The 25,862-nt window shown below is 37.4% G+C and overlaps 1 protein-coding gene across 10 annotated transcripts in view; it reads left to right on the forward strand.

Annotated features, from left to right (window-relative positions):
- Positions 1-25,862, forward strand: part of ASAP1 (ArfGAP with SH3 domain, ankyrin repeat and PH domain 1) — a 631,037-nt gene that overhangs the window by 577,688 nt on the left and 27,487 nt on the right. For 9 of the 10 annotated variants that reach the window (XM_069081239.1, XM_069081237.1, XM_069081236.1 and 6 more), the window contains 6 exons: positions 3,293-3,479; positions 3,603-3,688; positions 7,882-7,997; positions 8,165-8,232; positions 9,714-9,821; positions 11,798-12,026. In XM_069081239.1, coding sequence (XP_068937340.1) covers positions 3,293-3,479; positions 3,603-3,688; positions 7,882-7,997; positions 8,165-8,232; positions 9,714-9,821; positions 11,798-12,026 — 794 coding nt within the window. Of the gene's footprint in view, positions 1-3,292; positions 3,480-3,602; positions 3,689-7,881; positions 7,998-8,164; positions 8,233-9,713; positions 9,822-11,797; positions 12,027-19,497; positions 19,552-25,631; positions 25,671-25,862 lie in introns of all 10 variants that reach the window. The other variant, XM_069081245.1, reaches the window with a different exon arrangement.

A 25,862-nucleotide genomic window follows, 5' to 3' on the forward strand; every position in this document is an offset into this window, starting at 1 on the left:
GACCTCATCTTAAAAAAAAAAGGCTTTAAAAACATAAGATTGTCTACTAGGAAACATTTTGTCCATATTATTCTCATTTCTTTTTAATGGTAAAGGACTCATTATTTGGTTTTGACTAACTGACACTGGATTTTATAGACTTGCCTTGTTATAGGTAACATTAAAAGCAGCTGTTTATGACAACAGTGTTTTATTAACAAAGTATAATTGTATCCATAGCATGTGTTACAACATAAAAGGGAGATGCTTTACTGAGAAGTGTGCTTCTCAGGATGTTTAGCAACAGGACATTCACCTGCTTTATATGGATAACAACTACTGCTTAGAATTAGGTCTAGATGACTGGATGACCTGACAACCCATTTAGAGTCAGTAATGAAATGTTTGAGATCATGTGGTCCAATCTTCTCATTGGATAGGTGAAGAAACTGAAGTACAGAAATATAAAGTGAGTTATTCAAAGTCACAAAGATGTAGCAAAGCTGAGCCTGAAACGTAGCTCTCTTGGCCTTCAAATTGAGTGCTTTTGGAAAAAGCACTTTCTTGGAGATCCCCTCCAGTCGAACTATATATACTAGTTGTATTTCACCAGTGTAGTCACTCAGTATGTGTTCTTAAAAAGATTTTCTACAGTGTCTATTAATTCATCAGATTAACCTGTTAGCCCATTAGTTGAAATAAAAACATGGAAAATTATAGATTTCTTTACAGTCATTTATGCTACATCTGAAACCAGAAGACCAGGCAATTAATAGTTTGACTACTGTTAAGGCAGAAAAGGGTTGCAATCTGCAGTGCCGGAGAGACTACTACAGTCACAGATGCATAAAGATTTTAAGTATCTGGAGTAGGCAGCCACACGGTAAGCATGATATTGAAGACTTCATCAGAGAAATGTATAAGCAAACAAGCAGATGATCTGGTCACATCTTGATAGTGAAGGATAGCCTATAGACAATCTCTGTGTTCCATATTATCATCAAAGTTTTGATAGAAATCAAGGAAAACCCAGAGCACTTTGGGTAGAATACTTCTAAACCGCTTATGAGAGCATAAGGACAAGCTTCACACACGATTCCAAGCATGGATGGATTGTGATCTGCAGACACACCTTGCTGCCTCTTCAAGCCAAACTTGCTGTATAACTCACATGTGTCACTCCCTCTCCTGTTTCCATAACTGTGTACTGGCTGCCCACATACCTAATATATGTTCCATTCTCACCTACATCTCTTAGCATCCCCAATTTCCTTCAATACTCAGCTGGTATTACCTTATACATGAAGCCTTGCCTGACTTGTACTAGCTCCCACTCAAACCCCCTTGTCTATATTTTGCATATATTTTCTGTGTGGCTGCATAAACTACTGTAAACTCCTTGAGAGCAAGGGATTATATTTTTGTGTCTTTATCCTCAGCACTTAATACAGTTCTTGGCACATAGATTTATTTCATAGAATATTATTAAATAGATAATAAATATTAAATAAACATAGAAACATCTAATATTTGTGAATTGATCAATAAGATCACAAATCTATTTAAGTGTGATTTTTAAGATGTTCTTTTCCAAACAAAAGACCTATTTTCTTTTTTTTTCTTTTTGGAGGGCAGTTGGGGGTTGTGACTTGCCCAAGGTCACATGGCTAGTTTTTGTGTTAAGTGTCTGAGGCTGGATTTGAACTTAGGTCTTCCTGACTCCAGGGCCGATGCTCTATTCACTGCGCCACCTAGCCACCCCACAAAAGACCTATTTTCTTAAGAAGCTTCTTCCTTACTGAAATGATAATGATGCTGTGGTTTACCTCCAGAATATACTACATGCTACACATAGCATACCAACACTCTCCCTTCTTTCCCTGTGGAAACTGACTCCTAAGAAAAGTTTCTATACCTTATGCATACCGTACCTAAGTCACACATCCAAAAGATGCAGTGAAAAACTAGACTATACTTTCAGTCATCTGGGAAATTCTTCCAACCCAGCCAACTGTGAACAGCAGGAAAAGACTGAGGGTTGTACTGCGAAAGCATATTTTCAAGAAGACATTCATGAAATCATGGGCCATTGAGCAAAGTCAGCAAGGCACAACATTCCAGTGACCAGCCAGAAAAAGAGGAGGGACCATATGCTCCCTGGGGAAAGATAGACCTCTTTGCAGCCAACATTGATCTAGAAAAGAGAAGTATCAACCTCATTTCAGGTATGGTTGGCAGATGTTGGGAAGCAACAGTAGCTGCAGTTAGATCAAGTTGGGCTTTAGTAATCAAAGACAGAGAATGACTCATTTGGAGCAAGCTAATTCTATATGTCATAGAGAAAGCAACTGACTCTTTTTACATATACACAATTTACAAAGATTTTTGTCTTATAATAGCATTTTCAAACACACCAACATCATTAAAACATTGGTATCTTCATACAGGAGACTGCTATGTGCACTTCTCAGCAAAATATGTTTCATAGATTCATCATGGTGTATTAAAAATAATATAAGAAGCTAGCATTTTCAAAGCACTTTAAGGTTTACAAAGTACTTTACATATGTTATGTCATTTCATTTGAATGCCCTGTATTTGGAATTGAGATCTAGGTCCAGTACCAATAAGTTTCTAACCTTGGGCAAGTAAACTTCCTTATCTATAAAATGAGGGAGTTGGACTCATTGTTCTCTATGGTATCTTGTAGCTCTACAATTTTATGATTCATCCTCTGTGTTTTTCTATATTGTTTTCTATTTGATCTTTTAGCTATTTTCTTGCCTCAGCTATTACATTCAGTTCTGCTTAGTTTTAAGTAATATGGGAAGGTAATATTCAGTATCCTAACTAGAAAATGAATATACTATAAAAGTATATAATTTTTGCTTTGGTAAACCATGTTTGTACAATAGTATTATCTCATTGATACTGCTTTTCTATTTTCTAAAAGATATGTTTGCATGTATATAATGTACTCATTCTATCTTGAGAAGGAAAGAGATCATGGTGGACAGATAGCCAGCCTTAGAGTCAGGAATACCTGGTTTCAAGTCATTCCTTTGATTCATAAGTAATTGTAAGACCCCAAGCAAATAACCTAACTTCTCATTACTCCAAGCAACTACCTAAGACTGTGTTGCTGACCTACATCAGTAGAAAGAATTTTCTCTACCAGAAATTTCCTATATTGATGAAATCACAGGTACAACAAATTACTACCTCTTATCCCCAAAGAACAAAACCACATTATTGTTCCATAGAAAATAACCTCATTCAAAATGCAATAAGAAATCCTTTTATTTTGTTTCAGGACTGCACGTAAAGAATATATCACAGCAAAGTATGTAGATCATAGGTTTTCCAGGAAGACCTGTTTATCTTCATCTGCTAAGTTGAATGAACTACTTGATGCCATCAAATCTAGGGATTTACTTGCACTAATTCAAGTCTATGCAGAGGGGGTAGAGCTAATGGAGCCACTATTGGAGCCTGGACAGGTAAGACATTACGTAGTCAAAAATTTGGAACATAATCTACTGGTTACAGAGGGAAAAAGATTTGCTTTGCAGATGGCTCCACAATATTGTAACCTTCTAATACCTTGCCTTTCCCATTTTTAGGAGCCAGGTGAAACAGCCCTTCATGTTGCAGTCCGAACTGCTGACCAGACATCTCTCCACTTGGTTGACTTTCTTGTACAAAACTGGTATGATTTGTTTTCAATATTGGTTAATTTAAAATATCAGCAGAATTTTTCATACCTATCAGTCTCAGCTACAGATATAACTCTTTGCATAACAGATTTTGCCTTGGAGAATTTTGTATAGATCAGATATTATCAGTAAAAGACTCTCACCATCTTGAAATCTGAGGTGAAACATTTTGTAAAGAAAAAAATCATTAAAAAAAAGAAAACAATAGTTTGTAAAATAAATTACAATTTCCAAATTAATACTTTGTACAAATGTAGATTTGATGTTACTGGATCTGTTTGAAATAAGTATTTAAATTTGGCATTCACAAAGAGGATTATGTTAGCCATAAAAATGCTCCATACATTTTGATTGCTAACATCATGTTAATGGACTTTTTGTGAGCTAATAAATAAGAGTGGCAGCAAGGAAAGGGAGAGAGCATCCAAGATGGTTCAGGATGATTTTATGATGAAGAATCAAAACCTTAATGCTTTGACCTAAACAGTTCTCAGTAAGGGTGATAAAAATGCTTTGAAAGGAAAAAACACGATGCAAATGCTTTACGCTTTTATAAAAGGTGAGGCTGATACAATAACACATTTCCTTAAGTCAAAGGAAATAGAAGGGAAGGAAACTTATAGTAGTAGGAAGCTGAACTAAAAAATGTTTCACTTGTTATTGTGCAAGTAATTTGCCTTATGACCTCAGGCTCTTCATCTTTAGTGTCTCGTTTCCATAATCTGAAAAATACAAGAATTATACTAAGTGATCTATGAGTAAATTCCTTTGGTATCCAGTGATGGTGGAGGAAGCTGCCAAGAGGTTAATGTGGAAATGACAAAAGTATAGAAAAAAAAACAGCTTAAAAGAATGATAAATGCCAAATAAATATAAAATTGAAATTGTTCATCACCCCCCAATCACATCAATGAATAAAAATTATATAAAACAGAGATAGAACAGATCAGAGATAGATATAGACAGACAGACAGACAGACAGATAGATAGATAGATAGATCATTTAATAACTGTTTACTATGTGCAAGGCAGTTTCATGGTAACTACAATTGGCAAAAGATGTTCTCCATTTCCATTTCTACAATAGTAAATAAGGATAACTCTCCAGTACCATGAAGATATGTTAGGAGATATTGAAGCCCCAAATCTATTGATTTGAACAACAAATTTTTTGCTTACTTCAACTTGAACAGAAATATCAAGTGACCCTTTATTTGTAAATTAGAAAATGCAAATTTATTCTTACTTCATTTCATTCTTGAACCTCTAATGAGCCAATCTTTGTTTTTGAAGCTCGTGAGTACCTCTCAGAAAGCATTTCAATAGTTCAGTGTTTTTAATGGCTTTTTATAGAATACCTGCCCCTCTTTGGATCCCAGACCCTCACTTTTCAAATCAGGAAACTGAGGCCAAGAGAAATTAAGTGATTTTGTCCAAGGGTATAGAGGTAATACATGACAAAGATAGGATTTTGCTTGCTGTTCTTATAGGCAGCATTGAACAGTCATTGCTTAACATTAGTCCAGAACTTCAATATGTACTCTTATCATAGATTTAGAATTTGAAGGCTCTTTAGAAATCATCTAGTCCAGTCTCCTCACATTATTAAGTGAGGGAACTTGGGGCTCATCAAGGTTAAGTGACTTGCCCAAGTTTACACAGCTAATAAGCGGGCAGAGCCAGCATTCAAACCCAAAACTTCTGACTCCAAATCCATTACTAATTGTGCCACACCATGCAGAAAGAAAGAAAGAGTCACTAAAGTTCAAAATTTTAGTTTAGAAACAAGGTGGAGTGGCAGCTAAATGGTGCAGTGAATACAGCACCAGCCCTGGAGTCAGGAGGACCTGAGTTCAAATCTGACCTCAGACACTTGACACACTTACTAGCTGTGTGACCTTGGGCAAGTCACATAACCCCAATTGCCTTGCCTTCTCCCCTCCAAAAGAAAGAAAGAAAGGGAAAAAGAAGGAACAAGATGGAGATGGTCACAGTCATAGCTGAGAAATATTTCCTGATCCAGATGTAGTAAAAATACCTGTGGAGGCAGAGGATGCTTACCAGATTGTTTGTGGCAAATAGTCACCATGATATATGATAACACCGCAACCAGTGAAGAAAACTATCAATAGACCTAGTTACACTCTTGTGGATGAAGAAACTCAAAAGTCTATTCAGTATATAGCAAGATGGTGTTGCTCTGCCTCTCTCCTCTAAAAAAATAATATATTGATGCATTAAGAGGAGATGAAGTTGCTATAAAGAGAAAATAATCAGGAAAACTTTTGAAGAATGGTTCAAAGTATCAGTTGTTTCATTCCTTCACTGATCATCAAGTTCCCATATTGGCTTTCCCTGATGACAGTCTTTATGTCAGAGTTGAATGAGATGATCCAACACAAAAAGTACCAAAAGATGATGTTATGTATTGTAACATGATAATATACGTGTTATTATGAGTATTTAAGCAACTACTGCTGCCAATCCCAAAGAGCATGCATGATACCATGATGAAGAGAGATGCTTTCCTGGAAAATTAGTGTGGTATCATCTGAATAAAAGATTCAGATGGAGAAGATCTGACTAATACTAGCAGTTTAAACTAATTTTTTAAAAAGCACAATACCATCCATATCATGCAATCAGACAAAGCTACCACTTCCCTGAAGGTGATGCAGGTTCAGTGTGAAAACAAACCCTTTTCTCCCACCATCGAAGCCCTGTGATCCTCCTTTTATTCCTGATGCCCTTTTGCAAGCAAGAACAGGAACCTGATGGCCACTAATGAAATGAATGAAGTTTAGAAAATTGACAAGTTTGAGCAAATACCTGGAGGCAAAAAACATTATTCAGAGATCAGTGCACAAAATAGTTGTAGTGACTACATTCAGAGCTCAGGCTGAGGAAGTGCTTTCTCAGAGATGGGTACTCACTGCAACAAGGTAGCCAAGGCTTTCTTTAGGACCTTCCATGTTAACAGGCCTGCCTGCAAGTGTGAACACACTCTAGGTCATTTTCACATGTCAATCAGTCTTTGTGAAAGACTTAACCAGTTCCTAGTATGAGGCTGGCCATGGATAAGATGGCCCTGATTTACTGAAATCCAACTTCCTATGATTTTCCAAGTCCAAGTAGGAAATGTGTGTTGATAGGAGTTGAATCTGTCTCAGGAAAGAGGATAGTGGCTACTACCTCTTTATATTTCCTTTTTTTTTTTTTTTTTTGCTTTTTGGAGGGCAATTGGAGTTAAGTGACTTGCCCAAGGTCACACAGCTAGTTTTTGTGTTAAGTTTCTAAGGTCGGATTTGAACTCAGGTCCTCCTGACTCCAGGGCCAGTGCTCTATTCACTGCGCCACCTAACCGCCCCCTATATTCCCTCTTTTCGAATGCTGCTAGATCATTCAGAACATGGTACTTTTCTCAAGATGTTGAAAAGTTTCTTTTGTTCACCCTTCCCATTACTTCTCTGATCTTTGTTTTATCTACATGTGTGTAAGTGTAAAATCTAAAAATGTTATCTGTTTGGAAGGAATGAAACGTTTCTGATCTTTACACATAAAATTTCCCAATTTTGAAACCAGTAGCTTAAAAAAGAGAGAAGTTTGCTGTTTCCCATGGCTTATGGCAACCACAGTACATTTGACCTTCAGGGTTACAATTTCCTGCTAAAATTCAACAAGCTAATAGAAGAGTTGCACTTAGAGAAATTGCAAACATTGTTTGGAAAGATATTTCTTGGAAAATTTATATTTATAGTACTGTTTTTCCATGATTAATATAAATGGACATTGCTGTGACTTTTTCCTAACAACTAATAATGATAATAGCTAGCATTTGTATAGCACTTCAGGTTTGCAAAAGCACTTTAAAAATATTACTTAATTTGATCTCCACAACAACCCCAGGAGGGAGGTGCTATATATGATCTGCCTTCTACAGATGAGGAAACTGAGGCAGGCAGGTTAAGTCACTTGACCAGAGTCATACAGCTAGTGTGACTGAGGCCGTATTTGAACTTGGGCCCCAGTGCCTGAAAATTTACAATTTGCAGATTTGTAATAAAATTTCAATAAAAAGGAAGGTTGAAAGATAACACAGAACTCATAAATTGGCTGTTACTTCTTTTTTTCTTCTTTTGGAAGAATAGATTTTTTTTAATCTTTTTTCTGTCTCTCTCTTTTTTAGTGGAAACCTAGATAAGCAGACTGCGGTAGGAAATACAGTTCTACATTACTGCAGTATGTATAACAAACCTGAATGTTTGAAACTTCTCCTGAGGAGCAAGCCAACAGTGGATATAGGTAAAAGCACATAATGGCACTATACAATGTTTGTTCCTTCCTAGTAGAAGAAGAGAATTTAATTTCCTAAAAATTAAACCTTCTTGTGATTTCTTTGAACTTCAATTTTTTTTATATATATATCTTTGGCAAAGCAGCAGTTGTAATTTAATTTTTGCCTTTTCCAGTTAACCAAGGTGGAGAAACAGCCCTGGATACAGCAAAGAGACTAAAAGCCACCCAATGTGAAGACTTGGTAAGAAACAGCAAATGGGAAATTGCATACTTTTGTTAATTATCATTCACCTCCACATAATATTTGGAGAAAATGTAATTGTGCATAACTAGAGCAAATTCTTCTTTGACAGTTGACCAAAGAAACCGAGCTAAACACTAGCTCTTCTTTTAAGAAGTGGTAAAAATGATCAATTTGCCATCCAGATGCCACACAGATGTGGCCTATGAACTTATTGTTTTGTATAGTAAGCTTGTAGTGGGGCCTCATGAGTGTTAGCATAGAAGCAGTAGGTTGAGGTCTTTCAGCTAAGCTCACACTTCTCCTTTATAGGCCCCCTTTGTGCTTCCTTGAGAAACCTCAGTGACCTCCAGATCATGATCATTTAGTCATTTGTCAACAAGTGTTTCTCAAGTACTAACTATGTGCCAGGGACTTCCTGGGGATATCAAAAAAAAGTGGGGGGGAATAGTCTCTGCACTCAAGGAACTCACAGTCTAATGGGGGAGACAACATGCAAATAACTATGTGCATAAGAGGCGGGGGGGCGGGGGGGGCAGAGAGCCAGACAGCATAAGCACTTCAAGGGGTTGCCTAGGGAAAGCTCTCCTATAAAAGGTGGAATTTGAGCTAAATTTCGATGGAAGCTAGGGAATCCAAGAGCTAGAGGTGAGGAGAGCGTCATTCAGGGCTTGGAAAGCAGCCAGTATACAAGTTCAGAGTCATGTATAAGGAACTGAAAGTAGGTCAGTGTGGTTGAGTTGTAGATTATGGAGAGGGGAGTGAAATATAAGAAGACTGGAAAGATAGGAAGGGACCCAAGTTGTTAAAGCTTGAAATGCAAAACAGAGGACTTGAAATTTGATCCTGAAAGTAATAGGGAGACACTGGAGTTTATTAAATAAAGGGAATGATATGGTCAGACTTGCCCCTTGAGAATATCACTTTGGCAGCTTTGATCAGTTAAAATGGGGAGAAACTTGAAGCATGGAGACCAGTATGAAAGCTACTGTAAGGATGTGGTCAGGGTATATGAGTGGTACACGGTGGGGCCCTGAGTAGAGATTATACATGATAGTTTCATTATATGCAGGGACTGGACCATACCTATACTGTAATGGTGACCAGGGAGGAGTATTTTATTTGGAAAGCTACTAGGATGTGAATGGAACCATAAGGGAAGACGGATTAGGAGAGCTGATTTGATTATGATTCCAGAACTAGAATGTTTGGGGCGGACCAAAGAGTACATCATCACAAGGCAGCATGGCAGGTGGTAAAATGGGCCTAGAGTGAAGTGAATTACTGAAGCAAGGCCTGCATGTAGTGGGTGATTGGAGCAGCTTCCAGTCAGCAGTGTGAGAGCCCAGAGGGATGGGGTTGTGGGGGAGGTCATGACCTAAAAAGGTCCTCTAGGGTGTGATTTTTATATGGGTCAGTGTTTTTGTAAGGGTCGTTCATTTTAATGTTTTAATTAGAACTGTTATCCTTCTTACTTTCAGCTTTCCCAGGCTAAGGCTGGGAAGTTAAATCCACATGTCCATGTTGAGTATGAGTGGAATCTTCGACAGGAGGAGATTGATGAAAGTGATGATGATCTGGATGACAAGGTGAGTGTGAATAATTAGTGTGATTTTCTGGGAATATCTGTGACTTTCCCCATAACATAAAAAATATCTGTGCCCTGCATATAGTAAGTGCCTTGTGTTTACCAAACTGAATTTTTGAGTTCCTCTCATTCTTGGTTCTATTAGATAATGTTTCTACAAGTTAGTAACATGGACTTTTTGATTATTGAATGCCTGAGAGGTCACATGTTATACTGGGAAGAGCAGTTGACCCTGTGGTTAAAATTTTCAATTCCAGAACAAACTAAAACCAGAGCCAGAAAGTGTAGGAACTTTGCAAGGGCTTATTCAGTCTGTGAGCAAAGAAGCCCCACCCACATGGGTAGAGACTCTCTGGAGGAAGAAGAGGACAAGGATTATATAGGTTTAAATTACGCTGGAGGTAAATTGGGTAAGATACCTCTTGATTAGAAAGGGCTTATTCCTGGGGATTTGGGAATAAAAATCGGGATGTAGAACAGGAAAGGCTCTTTTGTAGATGAGCTGTTTCTCATATCCCTGGCCTAATAGATAAGAACTGCTGTTTCAGGTCAAGAGTCCTGAATTCCAGTCCTGACTGTCCAAACTTGTATAAATCACTGGGCCTCTCTGGACCTCACTTTGCTTATTTGTAAAGTTAAATTATTTGATTAGATAAATTCCAAGCATGCTTTGGCTCTCATATCATGATTAAAGGCAGCTAAAGTCCAACTGTAATCCATCTTTATGGAATAGAAGATTCCTTGTGTTCATTATGACTGTGCTAGCAGTACAAGCTCTGGAAGTTTCTACCAAAGTGCAAGGTTTCCAATACAGGCCTGGTGTCTAATGATGTCTGCTGTCCAAGAACAAAGAGATGACCTTTTATAGCCATAAATACCACCTAAAACAGTCTTAATATTTAAGTTAGTACTTAAGGTAGAGTTCCATTAACATGGTAACTGTGTTTAAATATGATTGGCTTCCTTTTTATTCGTATGTATTTTTGTTTATTTTTTTTAATATTATTCTGAGAATGGGTCCATGGGCTTCACCAGACTGCCTATGATAAAAAAGGTTCAAAACCTCTGACTTAAGGGATTTGTGTTTTCATCAGTTGTGTGAGTACTTCCTGCAATGATACATAATACAAGTTGCCAGGCAAGTCACTTAACCTGTTTGCCTCAATTTTCTCTTCTCTAAAATGAGAATAATAATAGGACCTACCTCATGAGGTTGTTGTAAGGATCAAAAGAGATAAGCTCCTTCATGTTTCTTCATGTAAAATGCTTTATGTTAGAGTTTACCAAAATTAAAGTGCTATATAAATGTATTATTGTTATTGATGTTGAGAATATGGTCAAATTAATTCAGTCTCATATGACCAGCCTTTTGGTGATGAACCTTTCTGACCTTAACTAGGCTAATCCACAGACAGTAGACATATAGTCCCTCACTGGCCCATGATTTCCAGTTTGGTTGGATATGCCAAGATGGTTGACATAGTCCGGATCACCACCTCTACGTAGTGATACCTATAAGAAAAACTCATTAATGAGAAGATTGCCCTAGGAACTGATTTAAATGGACTCCTTGTCTAATACCTCCTGTAACTAGGCCTTGTAGACTCAAGTTAGAAGGGAAATCAGGCTGAATATAAAAGAAATTATAGTGTAAATTGGGAAAGATACCCATAAAATTTAATGAATGGCCTTTTAAGCAAACTTTATGACTTTAGGCAACTGCTGCTAACTGTTAGCAGGTGCCTCATTAATCTGACACTGATAGATGTGAAATGGAGTCTCTGGGTCATTCTTTGTTATGTTATGATACCTTCCTAGAGCAGGTTTTCATGATAATCTTGTGACTGACCTCATAAAATTCACATTTCTGAACTCCAGGAATTGAGGTTACTGGCTAACTCCCCACCCCCTGCACATATATGTTAACACCTCAGTGCAGCAATTAATCATTTTTTCTATCATGATTTCACCCCTTAGCCTAGCCCAATCAAGAAGGAACGTTCTCCAAGACCTCAGAGCTTCTGTCACTCTTCCAGTATGTCCCCCCAAGACAAGCTAGCACTGCCAGGATTCAGCACTCCAAGAGACAAACAGAGACTCTCCTATGGAGCCTTTACCAACCAGATCTTTGCATCCACGAGCATAGATTCACCCACCTCTCCAACAGCTGATGCTCCCCCGCTGCCTCCAAGAAATGCTGGGAAAGGTAAAAGATTTGCAGAACTCTTTAAAACCACATCCTAAAAACTGACTTGATAGGTAGAATGACTCAAGTTGAATGTGATGCCAATAATACTATTTTCCTCCAGTGACAAAGGCAAATGATGATGGACCAGAACACACACACACTCTCTGTCTCTCTCTCTCTGTCTCTCTCTCTCCATCTCTCTCTCTGTCTCTGTCTCTGTCTCTCTCTCTGTCTCTCTCTCTCTCTCTCTCAGTTTTATCATTCTAAGCTTCTTAGGGCATTGCTAGTTACTTTCCCCCGATAGCTAATCGATTCCCTTCTGCCCTGAAAGAATTACTGCACTTAAGAAGTGGCCAAGTATTTTATTCTGTAGAAATACTTTGTGGTGATCTCTGGCATATAAGTAATAAATGCTTGTCATGTCTGTTAGCCTCAGGATAGATGAGTTCTAGCTGTCTTTGTAAATGGAGGAAATTGAGGTACAGAAAGATTAGGCCTATTGTCTTGTAGTGTAGCTCTGAGGAGTCAACTCAACTACAAGGCCAGAAGAGAGAAGTTTTTTTTGGGTATTATAAAGCTCACAACAAATGGAAATGACTTCTAACTACATAACACAACATTCATTTAAATAATACTGGGATTATGCTTCTGGCAGTGTGAGTATTATTCAAAATAATATTATCTAAAGTCTAAATTTCCCCATAGAAACAGTGATATAAGAGGAGGGTAGGGTGTTAAGTTCTCAGCTAAGCCCCAGATGGCTTATCACATTATAAAATAAGGAATATCAAGTTAAAGAAAGACTTATGAGAGGGAAGAGGAAAAAATTAGCCATTTATATAGTGTTGACTATGTGCCAGGGACCATGCTAAAGGGTCTTTATAATTATTATCTTACTTGATTCTCAAAACAACCTTGGGAAATAGGTGCTATTATTATTACCATTTTACAGTGGAGGAAACTAAGGCAAACAGGGTTAAGTGACTTACACAGGGTCACACAGCTGATAAGTGTCTGAAGCTGCCATATTTGAACTCAAGTCTTCTCAGCTGCAGCTCCAGCACTGTATCCACTGAATCACTGACTGCCTCTCCTACAGGAGCACGCGCACACACACACACACACACACACACACACACACCTTTTTTTTCTCTCATCTCTCAACAAACTTCCATTAAGTGTATATGCTAAGGAGAGAAAAAGGAACGATTATAATTATCTAGTCCCTGCCCTTAAGAAGCTTGCACTCTAATGGGAGAGAGATAAAGGATGAGGATGATACTCTAGGAAAATATGAGAACAGAGAACCTTCCGTTCCTCTTTTAATCCTATAAAAATTAAACTTCACATGATATATTTTTCACTTAGATAACTGTATCTAGGTATGTAGGAAATGTTTTTTGGGGTGTGTTTTTTTTAATGTGCCATTTAATGGAACAGAAGCACTAATTCTCACCTAGCTAACTATTTCTCAAAGAGCCAAGGGAAAAAAAAAGGCAAGATTATTTAATAATCTGCTGAGCCAAGTACTCATTGACTAGGGCACCAATTACTTACTCAGTTAATTAAAGAAGGGAGTATTATTATTTTTTTAAAGCTGAGACATAACCTAAATGGTGTCTTCCCTTCCTCCCTGTCCCTATAGTCTTGATCAAATAAATATTATTCCCAAAGATATACTTACCAGATCATCAAATTCAGGCATCTAGGTACCCAAGCATCATGTCACACAGAAACTTCTCAGGTCATTTTAAAAATGACTTGAAACTTAAGGGAGAATCCTATAACCTGTCCTTTGAAATGAGAGATTAAAAAATGCCTATAACTCAGTTTTTAGACCACATTGCTTAAAAATAACTAATCTCTACTTTTTTAAACCTCATCCTTAAAAAAAAAAAGAATCTGAACATCTGCATGAAAAGAAAACCTTCTTGACTCTTCCTTGTTTCTACAACTTGTCATTCCCTAGGAAGCTGTTATCCTCTGTTTGTGACAATAATAGTTTCCACTGCTATCAGTTAGGGTGTCATAGGGGATTATGGCTTCAGGTTGAGGAAGAAACATGAAAAACAGGATAAGACAACCTCCCCCTCCCCCAGTACTAAAGACAAATGAAGAGAAATTCAAAAGAAAGCCACGAAGAGAATTCTCATAAAAGGATCCAGTTTAGATTTCTTTTTTTCCCCACAGAAACATTAGCTACCTCATATCAGAATTCAAGGAGGTTCAATCTAAATTGACATCAAAACCTAATTGTGCTTTACCAAAGCTTCTGTCAAAGCTCAAGAAATATGAGGAAATTCAGGACTCAGAAGCTCAAAGAAGTAGTCTTTCATGCTTGCATGGAGCCAGTTTGCTGTTTAGCCCCCATGCAGATGAGGTCCAGGGAGATTTCTCTAATTAACCCAGGGCCAGAGAGTCCAGATGGGCTTATTAAGGTGTCTGACCCTCCTGTTATGTAAGTCTTCCTCCCATCCCCCCACCCCAAATTTCTTTTTCTCTGAATTTCACAATGCTCTATTAAGACTATAAATATGAGAAGATTTGGGCTCTTAATTTTTCAAGGACAAAATGCTCAACAACAGTGAGAATTATTTTTCTATGGTATACAATATGTCTGAGGACTTATGGTGGCTCCTTTTTCGGAATGACAGTTAACATACAGCAGAGTGTTGGAGTAACTAGTTGAGAGAGTATTCTAGAAATTCTAGCAGAATGTAGAGGGCTAATAAAGATATATAAGCATGAAGCCTTGTTATAATGGATAGTTTTCTGGGTTTATAATGGATAGTTTATATCCACCGATTTACTGGATTCTCCTTTATACAATTACTTCCTGCTAAATAATCAACAGTACAGTAAAAATGTATTAATATTTTCTCAAGCATAAAGGGTAGGCTTAAGTTCTAAAGCTTGCTAAAGCTTATTAATAGGTAGGCTAGACGTCAAGAGCATATTTAGCCACTTACAAATTTTTAGGCATTGTAAGTGGAGACATTTACATAAAATTATGTATTAATTACAATGGATTCTTTTTTTTTTTTTTTTTTTTTTTTTTTGGAGGGCAGTTGGAGTTAATTGACTCTCCCAAGGTTACTCGGCTAGTTTTTTGTGTTAAGGGTCTGAGGATGGATTTGAACTCGGGTCCTGCTGACTCCAGGGCTGGTGCTCTATTCACTTGGACACCTAGCTGCCTCCTGTTACAGTGGATTCTTACATAGGCATCAGTCTTCTAGGATTTTTGTTTGTTTGTCAGCCGGCTCGAAGCACTATAAAATTTTTAAAAAGAATATGACTCCATTTTATTTGAAATATTCTTTAACATAGAATTTTCACTAATTCAGATTAGTTCAAATTATTAATGGTTACTTATACAGAAGGCAACTCTTTGCAGATCACCATCAGACACTTAAAATCAGAATTAAGAAGCAGCTCAGAGTGTAGGTGAAGAAAACCACTTACACTCAAATTCAAGACTAAAGAAGATAATCAAAGAGAAACACAAACTAGGAGTGGAAATTAGTCTGAACAGACTGTAACTGCTGTGAAGTTGCTAAAGAGGAGTGTGAAAAGGTCAAGGGGGCTATAACATGTACATCTACAAAAAAGACAACTTTGTGCAGACTTCTGTGCTTATAGCCAGAGGGAATGTAAAGTTCAAATGAGATCAAATTGATCATGAAGCCACAATAGATGTTATCAAGGATTTTGGTGTTTTGCTTTTTTTAAGTAGTCCACTAGCTGAAAATCCTTCTCCAAAATTTTAACAAAGAACCCATTTTAACCAAGAACACTCTCCACCCCCATCTTCTAGTAGAGTTACATAATATCTTTTGCATGTAATTTCCTTAGCTTTCATACTCTATCAATGACAGTGGTTAGGAAAAGACTTGGAAGGAAAGAGAAGAAGAGAAGAATTTCTCAAAATATGAGGGAGGACCAAGCTGTCATGAAAGAAGAGCAATTATGTGATTCAGATGTCTTGCTTTGGAAATATTTTTCTATTGGTTGCATTAGTCACATAATTGATGACTTTACAGTTTCCTGGTGGGAAAGGGGGTTGGCTGTGTGGGAAGGCAGCCAAATTGACTGGTTCAGTAGTAGAAACTTCCTCCAGACTATTTTCCTCCATTTAGCTGAGATCTTTTTGCCAGTCTTTTTTTTTTTAATCAATCTCTCTTAATCCTGTTGAAATCACCACTGAGTAAATTGCCTGAGCCCTCTTAACTAGCAAACGTAATTATCTTTGTTTCCTTGCAGTAAGTTCAGCAGATATGAGGGGTGCTATTTCTGAGTCACCCTGATGTATGTAGGGTGTGGAAAAGAAAAGGAAGGAAGTCTTCACTGTACATCTCATGGAGAATAACATTCAGGAATATCTGAGTAATTGCTAAAAGAAAAAAAACATTCCCCAAGTTGCATGAATCATAAAGTACAGTCAGATTGTTGGATTATTTTGTTCAGTTTGGGGTGCCATGTTTTAGGAAGGATGTTGAAAAACAGAAATGGGGTCAGAGAAGAACAATGAGGATGAAAAAAAAATTGAAAACATTCTATAAAGAGGATTGGTTGAACCAACTAATGATGAGAAGAGAAAATGTAAGTGGACCTGGTAGCTGTGTTTCAAATATCTGAAAGATTGCCAAGTAAGAAAGGGAATTAGCCTGGGTCCTAGAGAGTACTAGATCTAGAACCACTAGGCAGAAGTTCAAGGACAGCCTTTTGGGGTTAGTATGGGGAAAATTTTATAATAAATGGAATTTTACAACAATGGAATGGTCTGTCTTATAAAGCAGGAAGCTTATCACATAATCTCCAAGTAAAGGGTAGATACTCACTTCTTGAGATTTATGCTTCAAATGATTGTTAAAGTAGATGACTTGTAAGGTCTTTTCCAACTTTAATATTCTATAATTTGTTTTTATTAGTCATCCACAAATGTGGTCATATGATAAGGACAACATTAAGCAAAGAAGAAAAATCTGTTATAAAATTTTCCTAGCATAATATCAAATTTTAGGTATAATTTTTCCTGGTTTGATAAGGATCAGACAGTTGTCAGACTTCAGTGTTTCCAGACTTTTTTTAAATTTGGGGTAGGGGAAAATTTCTAAGTATATGTATCTTCTGTTAAGAATTAAGACTTAAATGCAGTGTGCATATATTAAGTTCCTACTACATACCAGTTATTGTGCTAGGCACTAAAAATACAAGCTGTGCTCTCGAGTTTCATTCTCTTAAAAACTCCGTAGATAGATATTCAGACAACATTAATTAAGAGATGAATCTTTGCCTTCAAATAGATTTTTCTCTTTACAAAAAAGTATACCACAGGTTTCCTTTAAATAGCATTCCCCTAGCCTAATTAAAATATAATTTTTAAAAGTTTGATTTTTCATTACTTACAACTTTTCAGTCATATGGTTATTACATTAGTGTAATAATCTGCATTTAAAAAGGGTTGTTTTTTTTTAATTTTACCAAGCTACTATGGGACTCCTATATAACATAGTATGATAATTACATGACTTAAAAACAGACTCAGATCAAATCGTTTTCCCTACTAACTTTATAAAATTCAAATCCTGAAATAATATCATTAGCCTGTAAGGTGTTTGATTGCCCCGGTTCCTAATACCAACAGTGTAAAGGGCCTCCATTATATTTGAATTTCCTAATGGTAGCCTTACAATTTACAGTCTTCGTGAGAGTGAGCTAAAAGTACCAGGTCTTTCTTAGGAGCTTTCGATGTCAAATCGAGTCAGACGTTCTCCAGGTCAGCACTAAAGCCTGAGCTATATTCACTAACTAGGCTCCATACCATTCCCACTACCTACATCTGTCCTTAATAACATTAGGTACTTCATCACTTTCTGAAGCTAAGAAATTTCATTTATCACACTGCCTAAAAGCAACCAGATTGCATTAATAAACCTATGGGCTGTTTCAAACAATGACTAGCATTTGTAGAGCTCTTTACAGACATCATCGTGTTTTATTCTCACTCAATCCTATGAAGTAGGTGGGTAATACAGGTAATAGAGATGAAGGAATGGAGGCCCTCAGGTTACATGACTTGCTCATGGTCACATAACTTGTAATTGTCCAAGACAGGATTTGATCTTCCTGACTCTTTAGCCCCTATAGTACCATGCCTCCAGAAGGAGCATAAGCCATTCACCATCACCTTACAAGGCTAAAAGAAATCAGGGACTTGTCAGACTACAGAAAACTTGAACCCTGGAGATGCTTGGCTTTACGATGTGAACTTGAACAAGATAGATGACATGTTAATATCTATACCTTTGAATTTCACAAACGGAAAATAATACTGAGCTTTTTAAGCTGGTTTGAAGATGATTGTTGTTTATTTTAAAAGATGATTTCCTTCTCTATGAATAAGATACATTTTTTTATGATCTCCCACTTAAGAAAAGACAGTAAAGTCATCTCTTCAAAGCCCTGGATTATGAAAATAAAATAGAATGAATGATGTATTTAGTAATAATTATAGTAGCTATATGTTTATAGTAGCTAATATATATAAATATATTAATATGTAATAATAAATATATAATTATATATTATATACATAATATGTAATAATAAATATATATAAAATATAGTAGCTAATGTTTATATAGCAGCTTACTATGTACCAAGTACTTTACAATATTGTCTCATTTGGTACTCACAACAACCTGGGAGATAGGTGCTATTATTGTCCCCATTTTACAGATGAGGAAACTAAGACAAACAGAGGTTAAGTGACTTGCCCAGGGTCACACATAACTAGTCGTTGATAGTTGACTATAAGTCAGATACTATCAAGTGTAAGTGTCTAAGTCTACATTTGAACTCAGGTCTTTCTGACTTCAGGCTCAGTACTGTGTTCATTGCACTACTTAGCTGTATCATTTTAGAAGGGTGTTTTTGAAACCTGTACTGTGTATCTGTCATGTGGGGACCAGCTTAGTTTGGAAAAGCCCCAGTGATATATTGGACAGTGATCTCCATGAAAGCTGCCTACTGAGGTGTGGAGGGATTGGGATCTCTGGGAATGATCACCTTGTAAAAGTACAAGTCTTTGTAGTATAAGATGGTTATACATCAGCTTTTGCTTCTCTGAATCATGCTTTGCACTTCAGTCTATTAAAATGGTCATGTTTATGAATCATTCCTTCAGGTTTTTCTTCAAGCTTCAGGCAAGATTATTAGAGGTGATGGTAACCTCCCAACCCTTATTTTTTTAAAAAATTTCAAAGATGGAATTGTACTTGGTCCCAAAGATTCAATCAATGTAGAAGACCTGTGAGTTTCCCAAGGCATCAAAAATAAATATTTGTCCACTAAAGAACAAAAGGAATCAATCACAGACATGCTTCTTTTATTTTAGTCAGTGCCACATTTTTTCAAGGACTGTGGAAAAATAAAGTGCTTTTCCTGATAATAGTCATTGTTAACATATCTGTATTGCTTTCCATTACAGTACCTGTTCTGCCATTAACTGGAACATTGGTTCTACCGTATCCCTCATTCTGTGGTAAAAACAAAAATAACAGACGTATAGCACCTTGCACTGTGAACCATGATTTCCTAGATGACCGCAACAGCTTTGCATGTGGTGGCTAATGCTCAGACTAACAGATGTGCCCTGCACTAATTTGCACCATAGTTGAATGACTTAACCTAATCCTAGTAAACTTTCAAAATATTTAACATTTAATATTATTTAAATTACTTTGGAAAAATAGACCATTTTTAAAAGAGCAATCATTCAAAAATAGTTGGTTATAAGTCAGCTACTATCAGTAAAAGATTTTCCTGATTTTCCTTTTAGGACCTTAGGCAATTAGTACAGTTAAATTGCAGATAAGTGCATATCTAGGTCACCTCATCCATTGTTCTATAGGGTCAGCCACTTTACAGTTTTTTCCACCTCAGAGATATATTTGATTCAGACTTAATTCTTTTTTCCTTTTCCTTTGTTCTCTAAAACTACTTATTCCTTGACTCAGGAAGTACTCACATTTCTTGTTTTTTTGGTGTTTTTTTTTCCCCAAAGAATATTTCTTTTCTCCTCAAGTGAGTAGCACTCAAAAGAGTACTTTCTGTCATTTACAAGTGTCAGAACTGCTTTTGAGGATTTCATTTGGTTTTGGTTTTTGATCCGCTCCTTTTAGAGTCTAAAAGAGGAATATATGTATTTAACAGCATTTCCCATGCTGTCCTCTTCACTTTTAAGGGCCAAAAATTTCAGAAGATAATATAGTTGGCTAGGTCTTATTTGTTCATTATTGAAAAGATTTGTTTTAGTTCAGGTTGCTCCTGTACTCGGGATTTCTCTGAGCAGAAACACTTTCATATATTTTTGTTTATTTTATTTATTTTTTTATTAATATATTTATAATTATGTCTTTTATAAATATATATGTATATTATTCTAATATATTTTTATTTGTTTGTTGACAAAAGATTGTCTTTTAAAAGTATTTGCTACCAGACAGTATTGGAAAACAGACTATTTCTAGATGTGTTATCATAGCTAGTTAGCATTTATATTGTGCTTTAAGATTTGACAAGAGTAGGTGGCTCAGTGGGTAGAGTGCTGGGCCTGAAGTCAGCCCACACTCTTAATCTGTTCAAATCTGGCCTCAGATACTTACTAGTTGTGTGACCTTGGGTAAGTCACTTAACCTGTTTAAATCAAGCTGGAGAAGGAAATGGCAAACCACTACAGTATTTTCGCCAAGAAAATCCCAGATGGGGTCATGAAGAGTTGGGTACAAATGAAATGACTGAACAGCAATTTAAATGCATAAGATCATTTAATCCTCACAACACTCCTATAAAGTAATTATTATCCCTATTTTACAGATGAGGAAAATTAGGCTGAGAGAGGTTAAGGAAAAGCTAGTAATTGCCTGAGCAAGATTTGAACTTAGGTCTTCTTGACTCCAATTCCAACACTCTCCACTGAACCACCTAGGTGCCTCAATGTTGGAAGTCCCCTAGGTTGGGACAGGGACAAGCATTCTCACTAATAAATTATTTCCCTGCAGGACTTCAAGTGAAGTAGAGACTCAGACCCTGACAGGTGTTCACTTTTCTTTCTTTCCACACTGAGCACAAGAATTTTTTGCGCTCCTCTTGTGGACTTCCAGGATGATTCCAGAAACTGTAGTGACTGATCACTCAACCTTTAATGAACTGCAGGCTTAGTATGTATTGGCAAGAGACAAGAAGACCAAAAAAAGCTCTTATGATCTTAGGATGCTTTAAAAAGGGTAGGATTTCCATATAAGAAATGTGACAATCTCTCTGTCATTTTTCCTGTTCTGCCATATCTGGAAGGAATGTTGTGTCTAGTCCTAGAAGCTGCATTTAAGGGAGGGATGTTGACACATGGCATCTGGGAAGGGTGATTATAATGATGACCATTCATATTAATATCCATTGAAAAAAATGGGTATGTCTAGCCCAGGAAAGACTTAGAACATGACCAGTACTTCCTGCATTTGAGGAACCCTCATAATGAAAAATGGAGTAGGTTTTGTTCTGCTTTAATTCAATAAACAAACATTTAGTAAGTACCTATCATATGCTTTCCCTTCTTCCTCTCCCACCCCCCCACCCACCCACATACACACACACCCTTCTCTCCTATTTCCCCCCAGCCCTGACAGAAATAGGAAGAATGAGTAGAAGTTACAGAGACAGATTTTTGGCTCCCTTGACATTGTCTTTGGGTCACAACTTGTGGATCTCTACCCAGGAGAATCTGGACTTAGGGGCTAAAGCAAGATGTGCCTCCAGCTAAGGTAAAATACTCAGGTACCATGAGGGACCTTTGACCATTTGATGCCAGGTTGGTTAGAAGGGTCTGTGGTATCATTACTGACATGGCTAGCAATCCCTCCGTGTCTTCTTATTCTACAGAATTTTCTTCTTTGAATTTCTATAAGTTCTCCAGAGCACATCCCCCCACCATGTTAGGGGCTTTCAATTCAGTTAAAGAAATATGAATTAAATACCTTCTCTGGGTAAGGTACTGTGATTGTGAAAGAAAATAGAATGGAGGCCTCGTTCTCAAGGAGCTTACACATTAATGGTAGGTAATACAAGTTTACGAACAATTACGATACAAGGGGAGGGATAAGGTAAATGAGGAGAAGTGAGAAAAATGTGTCAAGAAATTTGAAGGAGAGTGGTTGGCATATTTGGTGTCACCCTCAACATCTGTCTCTCACTCCCTTTTATCCAATCACTTTCGAAGTCCTATTATTTCTTTCTCCATGTCTCTCATATATATCCATTTCTCTCTGCTGACACAACTACTACCCTAGTCCCATCTATTATCACCTTTCAACTAGACTATTATAATCGCCTCCATCTGGTCTCCCTTCCTCTGTTCTTCCCTCACTCTAATCAGTTGTCTACATAGCCACCAAAGTAAGTTTCCCAAATTATCACTTGAATACATCAGTGTCTCCTTATTATTCCTACGATCAAATATAAACTCATCTGTTTGCTGTTTAAAGTTCTTCATAACCTGGCCCCTTCCTATCTTTCCAATTTCCCCCCATTTTTCTCCTCAACTCATGCTGCAATCCATCCATGTAGACTGTCCCCGTGTTTTGGATTTTCTCCTTCCTCATTTCTACCTGTTAGAGTTCCTCCTTCCTTTAAGACTCAACCAAAGTTCCCCTTCTGTAGCAGGTCCTTCCCAGGACCACTTAAACCCTCCCTTCAGTTACCAGTGCCATCCTCTGTAAGGTTACCTTGTGGCTACTCTGTGGGTTTCTTGTATAAACCCATTTGTATACAGGATGTCTCCCCCATTGGTCTTTAAACCCTTGAGGACAAAGACTGTTTTCACTTCTTTGTTTTCTTGATGTAGTCCTGGCATATAGTAAACACCTAATAAATGTTTGTGGGTTGACCAATCGCCTCTGGTTCCTTTAAAATCTCAAAGTTACCAATAAATAGTACTCGGACTGTTCTTCTGTTGTCACATTTATTAGTTATAGTGTTGCTGTGGTTCAGATGCCCATTTGCTGGTCATTGAACAAAGATTGGACACCGAGTTCTAACAATCTCATTAGTGTTTGTTAGGCAATCTAAGAAGTATATGACCCTTGACTCTCCTTACCCCTTTTCTGTCACTCATCTCCTATCACTGCAGGAAAAAGAGGGAATCACAAAGGAATAAGGGCTGTTTTGTATTTTCGTTGTGGTTTGCCATAGCCAAAAAATCCATTTCCTGGTGTCCGATCTTCTAACAATGCGATTTTCTGTTAGTTAGAAGCTTTCTCTAAACCAGATAGTCATTGACCTTCTTAGCTTAGGGGGGAACTTGCCATGTGTTCCCAGACAAAGCCTTCCAGAACCCAGAATCACCTCCATGTACTGATGAAACATCAGAACAGAACTTTTGTGTAGGCTTTTCACACTGCTTTGTGTAAATGTACACGCTTTTAATGCCAGAAAATCCCATTCTCTCTGGCACATTGGTGTTTATTTCAAGATAAAGTCCAGACCAGTATATTACAGTAAAGCCTTCAGAGGACAATAACACACCAGGTGTAATTTTCAAACCTTGCCTAGAATGTACAAATGTCTTTTCCCAGCCATAACACTTAGATGTCAATTTTTTAGGGGGAAAAAAAAAAAGAAAACTTCACTTAGATTTTTTTTTTTAAAGCAATCGGGGTTAAGTAACTTGCTCAAGGTTACACGGCCAGTTATTTCTGGGTGTGGTGCTAAGCATCTGAGCCCTGATTTGATCCAGGTCATCCCGACACTGGAGCCGGTGCTCTTACTTGCTGAGCCACCTGGCCGCCCCCACTTAGATTTTTTAAAAATCAATGGCATGTATATAGGATGGAGGAGACATGGAAGAAAAGAGATCATGGTGGGAGCAGGGAACGTAGAGGGTTAAGAAAATGCAAATTCAGTATGACTTAGCAGAGCAGTTGTAATATAGTGGCCAGAAAAGCTAGTACTACACTAGTCTACAGTAATGGAAGTTTGTTATAATGACAGGAGGAATCCCCACGTATTCTGCCTTCCAGACCACATCTGAAATATTTCTGGAGAACAGCATAACTGTCTTCAAGTACCTGAGAGGTCATCATGTGTAAAAGAGATTTAACTTGTTCTGTTTGCATCTAAAAGCAGATTAAGACTAACGGGTAGAAATTGAGAAGAAACAAATTTAGCATTACTCTGAGGGGGAAGACCAAGTAATAGTTGCTCAATTATTTCTGACTCTTCACAACCCCATTTGGGGTTTTATTGGAATGGTTTGCCATTTCCTTCTCCAGCCCATTTTACATGAGAGACTGAGGAAAATAGGGTTAAATGACTTGCCCAGGGTCATAGAGCCAGTAAGTGTCTAAGGCCAAATTGAACTCAGGAAGATGAGTTTTCCAAACTCCAGGTACAGCAGTCTGAACCACATAGTGAGAAGACTAGAGAAAGTACTCCAAAGATAGCATTGACTTTTAGATTGATTCAAGAGTCTAGGGGTGTTTAATGTGGTGAGAAATAAACTTGGAATATGGTAGCTGTCATCATTATTTGGAAAGTTTTAATATTAAGAGGAGGATTTGTTCTGTTTGGCCCCAGAGCATAGCACTTGGATCAATGGGTAGAAGTTACAAGGGGAGAAAAATTTCAGCTCAATGTAAATAAAAGCTTCCTAACATTTGAAGCTGACCCAAAATGGAATGAACTCCCTGTCACTGAATGTGTGCCAAAGAAACTAGATGGTCGGGTCTTTGTTTTTTTTTTAATATTGTAGAGAACGTTCATGTATCAGACAGTTGGACTAGGGGGCTTCTAAGGCCCCATCCAAGTCTGAGATCCACCATTTTTTAAAGATAAATGATACTTGGCCTTTCCACACTGAATCAGGTCCTAATTTTAATTAGAATATTATTTTATCTCAAAGCCAGAATAACAGCCAGATGTAATTATTACAGATTTTTGTTGTCGTTTTGGGCTATTGTTTGGTTTGGTTTGGTTTGGTTTTTTGGAGGGGGGAACAAGCATTTATTAATGCTAAGAACTGTGCTAAGTACTTTATAAATATTTCCTCATTTGATACTTACAACAACCTTCTGAGGTAGGTGCTTTTATTATCCCCATTTTCAGATGAGAAAACTGAGGCAAACAGGATAGGTAGGCTTGCCCAGGGTCACCCACCTAGTGTCTGAATATGAATTTGAACTCAAGTCTTCCTGACTTGGCCCAATGCCTTATAACTGTGCCACCTAATTGCCTCTAGGCGGGAAGTGTAAGTGTAAGACCTGTGATTTCATCAAGGTAGGGAAGTCCCAGTATGGAAACACCCATATCCAATGAAGATTGGCAACTCTTTTGATTTGCCATAACTATTAGAACCACCTGGGGCATTTGAGGGGTTAAGTGGCATGCCCATAGTCGCCTAGCTAGTAGACATCAGGAGGAGGATTTTTCAACCCATATCTCCCTTCCTCCAAACCCCTAAATACTATGTCACACTGCTTATTAATGAATCATTATTAATGGGTAACATTAAAAATTATCTTGACCTTGAAAGAAGCCTCCAGTAATTAAGCCTTTTCTTTCAATGTACAGAATGTAGAAAGCTCTTTTGGAGCCTGTCAGGATCATCAGGTATACACTGTGATGTGTTAAATCTGTGGTGATGTGGTGATGGTCTCTTTTTTTTCTTTTTTCTTTTTTTGGTGATACTTGTCATGTTAGTATCAGGAATGAGTGTCCAAAAGCATAGTTCGACAGGCACTCCTCATAATGTTTCCAGCAAGGACAGACCACTCTGTGCCAAAACTTATTAACTATGAGAGG

The sequence above is a fragment of the Petaurus breviceps genome, unplaced genomic scaffold (genome assembly GCF_028583685.1).
Source record: "Petaurus breviceps papuanus isolate PSGF00001 unplaced genomic scaffold, PetGlider_PUasm1.0 98, whole genome shotgun sequence".
Lineage (NCBI taxonomy): Eukaryota > Metazoa > Chordata > Mammalia > Diprotodontia > Petauridae > Petaurus > Petaurus breviceps.